We start from the raw sequence: 11,126 nt of genomic DNA, 5'->3' as shown, positions 1-11,126 counted from the left end.
TGGAAATGTTTTCATCTCCACACTGACCAGATATGAACGTACTAAAACTGAGTTCGATTGAATGTATTCCATATTTCTTTTATTTCATTTAATTTGAATTGCGATGGTCTGTGGTGAATGTTAATTAACGATTGTTTTGTTTTTCAATTACTTCTAGGTCTAAGTCTGAATACATTCGGTTCAAACCCCGTTGCTGTACATTGACAGTTCTACGGCGGAGAATCATGTTTTATTCTTTATATGTTTAGTGTTTATCTGTATGCATTGCTTCGATTACACGAGCACTAAGACTCTCTTCTTGTAAGTCATACACGTTCAAAGGTTAACAAGAAGTGTTCTATTGGTCATGGCTCAGTCATTGCATGCTTCCATTATGCAAACATTAAGTAAAGAGTCAGAGTCAATGTTTGTTTCGTGGGTAGAAGACTTTTAAGCAATATAGACTCGTGTATTAGAAGTGGTCGTAAGTGGACATAATTTGAAACTATCTCTTAGATGTTTGAAGCCAAAAATCATGCCTAAATCACTTCAAAATATTTGGAACATTTCTACTCTACTTAGTTGTTTTAAGAACACATTTTGTTTTATCTTTTACCGTGACTTTGATTTTAAGCAAAACGGACAAGCGCAACTTATTATCTTATGAAAATTAAGCAATACAGGATTATTATAGAAACACATTAACATACTAGACGAGAGGATTTAATAAGGGCGGTCGCAGGTACGCGCACATACCTTCAGCACCAAAAAGCTTTCAAAGTTGATTATATAACTCACATTCACATTCACACTCCTTGTTCAATGTCATCGGTAGTACTCATAACAACGTCGATATCCCGAAATGTGTTCCTTTGATGACATGTACAATGCATAACGATGAACCAAAACAAACTGCGTTCGACATTTATACTCAAAACTTGATGATGCAATGCTAAAAACTAGTATTGAAATCATTTGCGAAACAGACATCGTCTACCTGACATCCTTGCAATGGCCTTTATAATTGTATGACGCCATTTCCAATGCGATGATGTTTGTGTCGTATATAATCCTAAACAAATAAAGATTTTACACTATTAATTAAAAACTGGTATCTATAAATTTGATCAATACTATTTTATTGTATATATATATTGTCATTGTAAATGGTTTTTCTGAAAATTACATGGTTGTATGATAGTAGCTACAAATAATGTTTCAGCATCCATGGTATATGTTAATAGTTTCATACTTCAGTCCTTGAATCAATCAGATAATCGCAAACCAGCATTTGACCAAATAAAAAAGTTTAATGACTACGCTGGTAGTGAATAAAAAATAACATTCCAACCCATAATGCGTGGCTGAGTAATGCGTAATCAAGCGCTGCAACATCATACGTCCAATAAGTCTCTCAATTGCAGAAGATTGTATGTGTAATACAAAAACTGAAATATTTCGTTCAAATATGTTTGTAATACCAATTTTGATGTTTCTGCTATAACAAATTACAAAAGTATTCGTTGTAATATAATTTTCCTTTTAATTATAATTATTCCCTTAAAGTATTTATTTAAAAATCATCAGAATAGTTTGCCAAAACAAAACTGAGTACACATGCCAAATGGGAATACAACTTCAATGTAACAATAATGTTACAATGTTGTCTTGTTTAAGTCTAGAGAATTAAACTTAAGGTAGAGCCACTGTAATGGGCACCTTTCCAAATATAATATATTGTATTATTTTCTTAATAAGCATCATTTCACTGAATAACATGCAGATTTTTAGGTAGGCTTTCCATGCTTGTTAAAAAATATACCGATTTTTTCAAAACCACCCCCACGTTCGGATTTTGTCCAGTTTATTTGCACTCCTGGGGTACACGAAAGTTCCATAATTCATTCAGATTTCCAAATATGGGCATGCAGTTGGTGTGTTCAGATGCAGTAAAGGTGTTTTAAGTTTAAACAAGATGGAATAAGTATTGTTGTATATACATTTAATTTGTTATATATGGAAGAGCGCCATGAAATGTAAGTGGTTTCAGCCAAGTAGAAATTGGGTTGGTTAAAACAAAGTGTCATTAATTCGAATAGGAATTATTTAAGTAATATTTTTAACTTAGTTGTTATAGATACACTATATACAGCATAATTACAAAGAAATAGACAGATTTACCGTTTACTTTTTGATATTTTCGCGAGCGCATGGCGCTATTGAAAATATGAAAATTGTGTACTTCGATGCAAATCTTGGTTTATACAGGTAGTTATTGAAATGCTTGTGTTATTGCTGGAAAACCGGACTATTATTTAACAATAAACATAGGTTATATGCTATATTAAATCAAATTACGTTAGAAAAAATAAAAATAAAACGCGTTGCAAAAAGTATGCGTTGTCGGCAGGATTCGAACCTGCGCGGAAAGATCCCTAAAGATTTGAAGTATATCGCCTTCACAACTCGACCACGACAACTTCACAGTAGTATCTGCTTAAATTGAATATCCATATTTAAACACGTAAAAAGGCTCTTCAGTACTTCGAAGTAATCGCGGGAAATCATTACTGTGGCTCTACCTTTAGCTGGTCAAGCGACATTTAGGTTTGTTGACAATACATTTCGCAATGAAATGTCTTTTACGTGGACAAAATGTTTATATTAATTTAATTACTTATCATAGTTGTTGTTATACATAAAACAGCAATATATAAATTTAAATTTCAACGGAATAACATATAAAGGTACACAAATAATATGTAATGTGTAGTTAAACTTCAAGAAACCATATGGTAACAGTATTCGGTTCATCATATTTAAGCACCGCAAGAGTTTCAAATATTTCGTACGGATGACCTAGTTGTAAGGGCATTTGCATACCGAAAATGTGGTCGAAGGACTCAGTGTCACAAGGGATCCGTTCTGAAATGGCATTTGCCTCGCCCTGAGCTTAATTTATGCGTATAGCTTGTTTTTTTTGCCATCTGCAAACAGGACGTTTGTAATCGGAAGTAAACATGATCACCAGCCGAATCGCCTTGAAGTCATTTATCGCTATTTAAAACATACTTGTAGCAAACAATTATAGAGCTTAAATCTTTGTGAAAGGTAGAAACCCTTTAAAGCTAGACTAACAATCTCAAAAGCAATCTTATACGAACATAATTATCCTGCTGATTATGAAGTTATAGCATACTCTCCGAAATGTACTTTCAAAGCAACTAGATTCGACCCCAAGCCAAAATTAATGTGATTGTATGCGCATCTATCAGTATATGCGTTGTTTATAGGTGTCTATCGCAACCGTTTATTTTTGGTGTTTTCACTTTATATACACTTATACTTTGTTAATGCAGCATCAACATAATAAAACAATATCACGGAAAGAGAAATTATTGCATTTGAATATCAACCGTAATTTCGTTTGACAACTGATCATTCATGTACGATGTGAATCTAAATTTAGTTTTAGTGCAGACTCGTTCATACGACTCACGAACACTAACTCCGATCCTAATAAAAAGACAGTTCCGCTCGGCTTAAAGTCATGTAAAATATCGAATATATAATAAATATTTTTTTTATAAACAACTAGTAGAAAGATGAGTTGCAGATAAGTAGTCAGTTACCACATTTTAACTAACTCTGTTGACCTGTTAATTCTTTTCAGCTCAATTCAGCAGTGAAAAATGTAGTTATACTGAAATGTGTGCATACTGCATACATATTATATACATATTATTACTGCAAGTATATTTGTAAAGAACTTAACTATAGTTTAAAAACTAATGTTTCTATGTCTTTAAATATAATATATCACCACAACAAGTTTATGTTTTAGAGATCACATAAATAAAATATATTTTTACCTCACATATATATTATAAATATATTCAGATTTCAGAAACAATTTAAGATCATTCATTAAACTTATTTTCTCAAGTTTTAGGTATTAGGTATTGTGTGATTTGTTTTTTTCTAATCGTAATACTTAAACGATAATTATGGCGTAAGAAGTTTTAAAATTACCATATTTTATTACTTTGGTAACAGGCGGGGATCGCATTGAACAAAATAATGAATAAGTATGATTGATAATAGATTACGGTTCTAAAATGCAGTTTTTCTATCACATACTCTCAAATTAATGTCGAATCATTCCGTGTAGTATGATGTTAAAGCCTATAAAAGCTTGCGCATCATAAATGAATGTCAGTCCTGCAACATGAACGCCTGTGTAGCGCTCGCTGTGTCCTGTGTCCTGCTTTGCACGGGTAAGTGATTATCTTATTTGTTAAATAATTGCTTATTTAATATAGAACTGTGTATTACTCTTAATGAATATGCTACGGAAGGCTTTTAAGTCAATATTAACAATTGTATGTGTGTGTGATTTATGTTTTGTGTCAATTTGAATTGTATAGTATATTCTTTAAGGTATGGTATTTCCTTTTTCAATATGTTAAAGCATTCATACGTATAACAATGTTCAGACTACAAACGTAAACAATACATACAACATTGTCAAACAATGTATTATCATATAAAACTATGTATATCCATATACTACTATGAATATGCATATAAAGCTATGAAAACACAATCCCAATGAAAGGAAACGGATTTAATTATTTATGTTTTCAAAAGACAAGCATAATACCGTCCATGCATATTGTATGCGTTTTGTAAAGCAATACAAATTTAGTGTTATTAACTTCATTACCAGCACAACTGGTAAACGAATTACTTTCTCGGAGAAAAAAAAAGCGTTTTACTCCGACGTTATTTCATATGATACTTCATTTAAACTAAAAAGTTAACCACATAACTTGAGAATTTGCAATATGTTTTAACTCCGCTATTTAAATAGTTGTACATCTATTTGCAAAGTACATAGTATATATAGTACTCACAGTTGTAAAACATTGCAACTGACATGGCGATGTTGACAATTATACTAGTCATTTTATGTCACATGCATCGTAGAAACCAATAGTTCTTGGAAATTTTTGAAAACTAAATTGTTTGATTATTACACCGTATGTCTTAGCATATTTTCATTGCGGAATTCAGTATTTGCCGTGCCAAAGAAAGGCCATGGTTACGGAGGAGGTGGTTACGGCGGTGGTTATGGCGGTTACGGTGGTTACGGCGGTAGCTACGGGGGCGGCGATGGTTACGTAGGCGGTTACGGCGGTGGATACGGAGGCGGTGGATACGGAGGCGGTGGATACGGAGGTGGTGGATACGGAGGCGGTGGATACGGAGGCGGTGGTTATGGCGTTGGGTATGGATATGGCGGTGGCTTCGATGGTGGCGTCGGATTAGGCGGTGGAGATGGAGGATACGGAGGAGGATTCGGAGGCGGATACGGTGGATATGGATGGGGTGGCAAAAAACCTAGTAAGTTTAACACGTAAACCACAACAGTATAAGTGTTTTTGTTTAATGTATCGCAACAACGCTAATTTACGAAATGAAACACTGATGACTAAAATATCTAGTGTTATTTCATTCATACAACTGTTTGTCTGTTGTGTGCGAATCGTTGATGTTTTCACGGAAATATCAAGTCATAGGTTTGCAAGTTTTGTTTCTATAGCTATGCGAGCTCAATGCAAGTGTGTGCCAAAATGTGGAAAGTTCCAGAAGTATGTTGGTCGATGCCCGTGGTGCAAGAAGGGGTGCAAACTCGTCTTCTGCTGCAGAAGAAAGTGGCCGTAGACGCAAAACAACGGTATGATCCCTTGATCTGTCATATCCTTTTAAAAGTAAGAATATCGAGAACAATTTAGTGAAATAAAATGTCATTCAAGTCATTTGTTTAATAAGTGTAAACCTGTTCGCTTACCATTACTAATAGTGTGTTATGTACTTATCAAGAAACAACACACATAAACATTCGCAAAACTACACCACAACAATCAACCAACCTTAACAATACTATTGTTTTATTTTTGACAAGTGTTGTCTTATACATTTCAGGAGACAGACGGATTCCTTCAAAACACATCATGCTCAATTAATGTGTGACAATGTAAATAAAGCATTCAAACAAAATATGTTGTAGTTGTTGAACTGGTTAAATAGATTCTCAAATGCAACAATGAAGCCGCAACGTACACAGTAGATTTGTTGAACTACTTGACGGTTTCGTACAAAGGGCGTTTACTTGTTTTGTTCCATAGTATTAATAGGGCAGTATTTGACTATAATACATTGCCGATGCATACTGAAGCACGTGTCAACAAATACATTAGTTAGGAGAGGCAAGAAGAGTCTCTCACACGCAACTTACTACACAAAATGGGGGACCAGATCAAAATCGACCATTTTGAGCATACACATGCAGCGATGATGTTAAAATATTCAAAACATTTTTGATGACATATAATACAGGCTCACCAAGATGCCAATTCATTGAATTCGTTTATAAATTAATCACAGTGGTTTGTGAGACGTTTTGGAGACTTAAGAACAGCCTCAAGCTTCCTTTTAACGTCTACACTAGTAAGTACACACTAATACTACTACTACTACTATACCTGCTACAACGTAACACCATTACTTCTATGTACTACTGCTTCCACCACTACTATTGAAAATGCAAACAATTCCACTAGTAGTGCTTCTTTAAGTACAACATTGCAACCGCTACCAGAACTACTACTACGCTGCTGCTGCTGCTGCTGCTGCTGCAACGACTACACTTCGGGAATATGTATTTTGCGAAAAACTGTTTCACAAATTAATGTAAATTAAATGTTACATTGACATTTAGTGTTCCGAATAGATAGAGTATACACATAAATTATTGCTAAGCAGATAATTAATAAGTTTTACGAATAATTGTTTAATTGAATGTTTAAAAGTAATTGCCTCACTTAAATAGATGGGCAATGTGTTCATGTAGGCTAAACAATGTTTCCACTTAATGTGCATGTGTTTTTCTCCCTCGCACATTACAAAAATCCTAGGCCTAACCAATTGTAAGTAAAATATGCACGTAGGTACACTAATAAAGGATAACAGTCTCAAATGTATTAAATGTCACCACGACACTTAATTCTCAAAATAAGTCATGTTCATAAAATTATCGACTAACTTACCAGATGAATCATCTGTATATGTATCCCGATAATTGTCTGATACAAATGTGCTTGATTTATTTTTATATATAATGTCAACAGGGTTTATGTTTAAGTGAAGGTATATATATATAATTATCAATAATAAAGACATTCGATTTGTATTTCATGAGCTACATACACGTGTGTTTGAAAAAATAAGACTTGGAAAATATAAAGGGACAAGAATATGTAAAGTTCGAGCGGCTCGAGCTAAGCTATCAGTTATGCGAAATACAAATGACTGATACAAATTTTGAAAAAAGACTTACGTAGTTTTCCTCTTTGTATTGACCACAAAGCAATTAAATGGACATTTATGAACTTTGACTTTAAACAATTTACAATAATGACTGTTTGTCGTTTTTCGAGTGACTCGTGCGCATTTATGACGTGATCATGCAATGCCTGCAATTGCATACACAATCACGGAACGGTGTGAAAGCAAAACATACGAATTGTATAGATGGTAATTTCGTAAATGGATTAAGGTAATTAATCCTGTGAGACGCATGCCTGAGGGCAATGGACCATAACATTTGCGTAATTGGGTAAATAACCATGTATAACCATAGAAAACAATCGCTTTAACCAAGAGCATTTAAAATGATATCTTCCTATTAAGGAAGCAGTTAATGTTTCATTTTTAACTTTTTCGTTCTGTGTCATTTCAGGTAAAAGTACGCAAAGGTGTGAAGTTGCTTTTATTTTAAAGTAGAACCACTATTGTTCATTGATTTATTGCTTTTATTTCAATAAAGTTATAATTTAATTTTCGGACATGTTTTTGTCTCTGAATTTTCGAACACCTTAATTTTTTGAAAAATTTCCGTATCTAAATTTTCGGACACAAAACTAAATAATTATTTAATGTGTCCGAAAACTGAGATAACATGAATATATATATTATGCTTTACTTATAATGTATATATAACATTAACACATGAACACATTACAAGTACAATATCTTCTTGTTACTAGTAAAACATCAACACGTAAAAGAAGGCAAATTATCAACATGATCTTCTCTAAAAGAAGGAACTTGTAAGATATGTTGTGGTTAATCACAAGATAAAGTATACCGTCTTGACTAAGTCCTTATTATTTATTTAATTACATTCATATTGGCTGAAAAAAGTACTATCATCGATGTATATTAAACCGTTAATAACATTCGTTGCGATCTCAAAATATACATCTATAATTATAAAAGATTTGTTCAAGTCAGTAATGTCACTTCACGGCAATAGTTCAAAAACAGTATATTAAAGTTACAATGATAATGCTATATGTGTCAAACGTATGGCTTGAATGGATACAGCTGTGATATTTACGAGCGTAATTGATTGCATGCTGCATGTCATTTAACTCTCACTTACATTTTAAGACACCGTATCATTTTTACAACAAAACAACTTCACGAAGTTTGTTTATTTTTGTTTATCAAGAAGAGCTTTTTTGCCGTTCATCCTACAGCATGGGGTGCAGTGTGTGTATCGAAGTAATTCATAACCACAAATAATACTAAGGTGCATAATGATTAATCAAATTGAAACCAATTAACGTTTTCATTTTCTTTTATTTAAGGGAAGTTAGCTTCATTGGATTGAAACATTACATTCGCACATTATTTCGTTACTGGGAAGCATTGACGTGATTTAAAACATTATTAAGCTATTTGTTAAATAATGTTCGAATATATCAATACCAACGTTTACTTGTTTTGGTTCATTGAACACTTATCGGATGTTCTTAATACCATTTAAATTTGACTTTGTTTAACGTATACAACAATATAGCGGTCTTATGAACGTCAATTAAGTTCAGTGCTTGAACATTCATCTGCGAACTGCTAAATGTCCTTTAATGTGATCGGCTTCTTTATTAATGTAATGTTATAACTATATGTTTCGTTCTGATATGTTCCGCTGTTCGTTCTTACCTTATACTTTTTACATGTTATATTTTGTTAAATTTAATGAAAACACATTAAGTCAATAAATCCATGTGTCTATGGGTAATAACTGGGAACACCGTTTTCTGATATAATCATGTCTTGCTTTGAAGGTTTAATTTAAACAAGCATAATCATATCAAATTATTACAGTGTTTTCATCATATAAGTAGATTTTTTAATTAGTTTGAGCCAACTTTCCTCGAACCGAATATTCAAACTATCTACCTTACAGTATTTGTCTATACTGGATCGCGTTCACCATTTACGTATGCATTTCTAGACTTATATGTTATTGTTATCGATATCTTATTTATAATTACCACATTCCGATGTTTTGGGTATGAGTTGCCGATAAACAATTTTGTATGGACCTATCGGATTAAATTTGCAAATTATGATCGCTTAACATATTTGGCAAGTAATTGCGGTAACAGGTAATGTTATACACCATGAAACACAACCAACTATGCCGGATGGGACACGGGCTGATTCCGATAGTTCCAAAATTTATGTCCGACTTTTTAAGGCTCTTTCTGAAAGGTTGAGGATATTTTGCTTAATCATGCCTGAAAATTTGGTCAACTATTATAGACAGAATGCTCAAGTATTTCCGATCGGAGAATAACGGTGTAAAAAGATACCAAACTATTTGATATCGGTTGCTACTGGGGCGCTCTGGGTCGTATAATTATAATGTGTGGTTTAATAATGCCATCATATACTTACATGGCCCTAAAAGAGTGAGATTTGATTATGCTTCAATTACATTATCACTATTTGACCATACAGCTAGAGCCTACAGATAGGAGATTGATGTACTAACATGCAATTCGCAAACATGTTGGTTTTAACGGTTAAATTGCAAAGTGCATATGTGCATATGTACATAAAAAACTAATAATTGCTGGCATTGACAAAACAATGGTCATCCATAACCACAAAGCAATCAATTTCGCTCATGTGTTTCTTCTTACGAAAAACGTTAGGCATGACTTTGGCGAGCTTGATCACTTCATTAATTATATACGTAATTCAGATTTATTATGTTCAAGTAAATGGTTTGTAAAAAATAATTTAATGCAAATGTGATTGCAGAAAAAACAGTTTTATTACCACAGACATGTCAAAAATGAAGGTCATTCGTTAAAATGTAAATTAAATGAACATTAGTACGGCGATCAATCAAACTGAAAGTCAACACTAACACGCTAATTAACAACAACGTATATTATTGCAGACATCGTAATGTGGTACAGTGTTTGCTTTAATCTAAAATATTATATTTGTCTGATTGATTCGTTACTAAATATATACTGAAACATGATTTTAAAATGCATCACAAAATAAGGAAAACCCGTTGTAAGCATAATTTAACAAACTTTGCACGACAACGCATGCCGATAATTTAACAACAGTTAAAACATTTATTGAGAACACAATTAGTTATTCCGATAACAAGTTTAAAATCAAAAATACACTTTTTTCGCGATAAGAAACGTACACTTGCAAAGAATTAATTCGATAGTGTGTGGTAAAACAATTGCAATGAAATGCACAATCTTTCAAAAGGAAGATATGATGACAACCCTTTAAACTATATTTAAACAAAATATAATATCTTGAATGTATAAAATAAACCACAACTTGATGTGTTCATCAGCAAATAACAACGATTATGTACTCAAATAAATGTTTCATTGAGGGTAGCTTCTCAATCAAATATTGCCTGCGGATCTGTGACCGAATTTGATAACCTTTTATTTCTCAATGCTACCCATTATCTACACTCGGAGACTTTTCTACGCAACACTTTTCAAACATGAATATTTAAGCTATTAGTTAAGATTTTGATTTTAAATTTAGCGTGTGATCATTTGACTACAGTCTGAGCAAGCGCACGATAAAATCATTCATTCTAGACGATTGGACGCTTAAGCACGTGGGGTATGTTAGTTTCATCTGTTTGCACGTGGAAATGACGAAAAGAAAAACTAGTCTAAATTTATTTCAATTTCATCATTTAAGGTGGGTTCTTACAGCAGGATAACATACAACTAGTT

At 33.0% G+C, this 11,126-nt stretch overlaps 1 protein-coding gene across 1 annotated transcript; it reads left to right on the top strand.

Annotated features, from left to right (window-relative positions):
* The first annotated feature begins 4,121 nt into the window (after window positions 1-4,121).
* Window positions 4,122-6,042, top strand: LOC127858557 (acanthoscurrin-2-like). Its single transcript, XM_052395773.1, has 4 exons — window positions 4,122-4,256; window positions 5,056-5,385; window positions 5,585-5,719; window positions 5,968-6,042. The coding sequence occupies exons 1-3, from the start codon at window positions 4,208-4,210 to the stop codon at window positions 5,704-5,706; spliced, it is 501 nt and encodes a 166-aa protein (XP_052251733.1). The 5' UTR covers window positions 4,122-4,207; the 3' UTR covers window positions 5,707-5,719; window positions 5,968-6,042.
* The last annotated feature ends 5,084 nt before the right edge of the window (window positions 6,043-11,126 follow it).

Source organism: Dreissena polymorpha, chromosome 14, assembly GCF_020536995.1.
Source record: "Dreissena polymorpha isolate Duluth1 chromosome 14, UMN_Dpol_1.0, whole genome shotgun sequence".
NCBI classification, from domain to species: Eukaryota; Metazoa; Mollusca; class Bivalvia; order Myida; family Dreissenidae; genus Dreissena; species Dreissena polymorpha.
The sequence above is the reverse complement of the archived record's forward strand: the minus strand, read 5'-3'. Positions and strand labels throughout refer to the sequence as shown.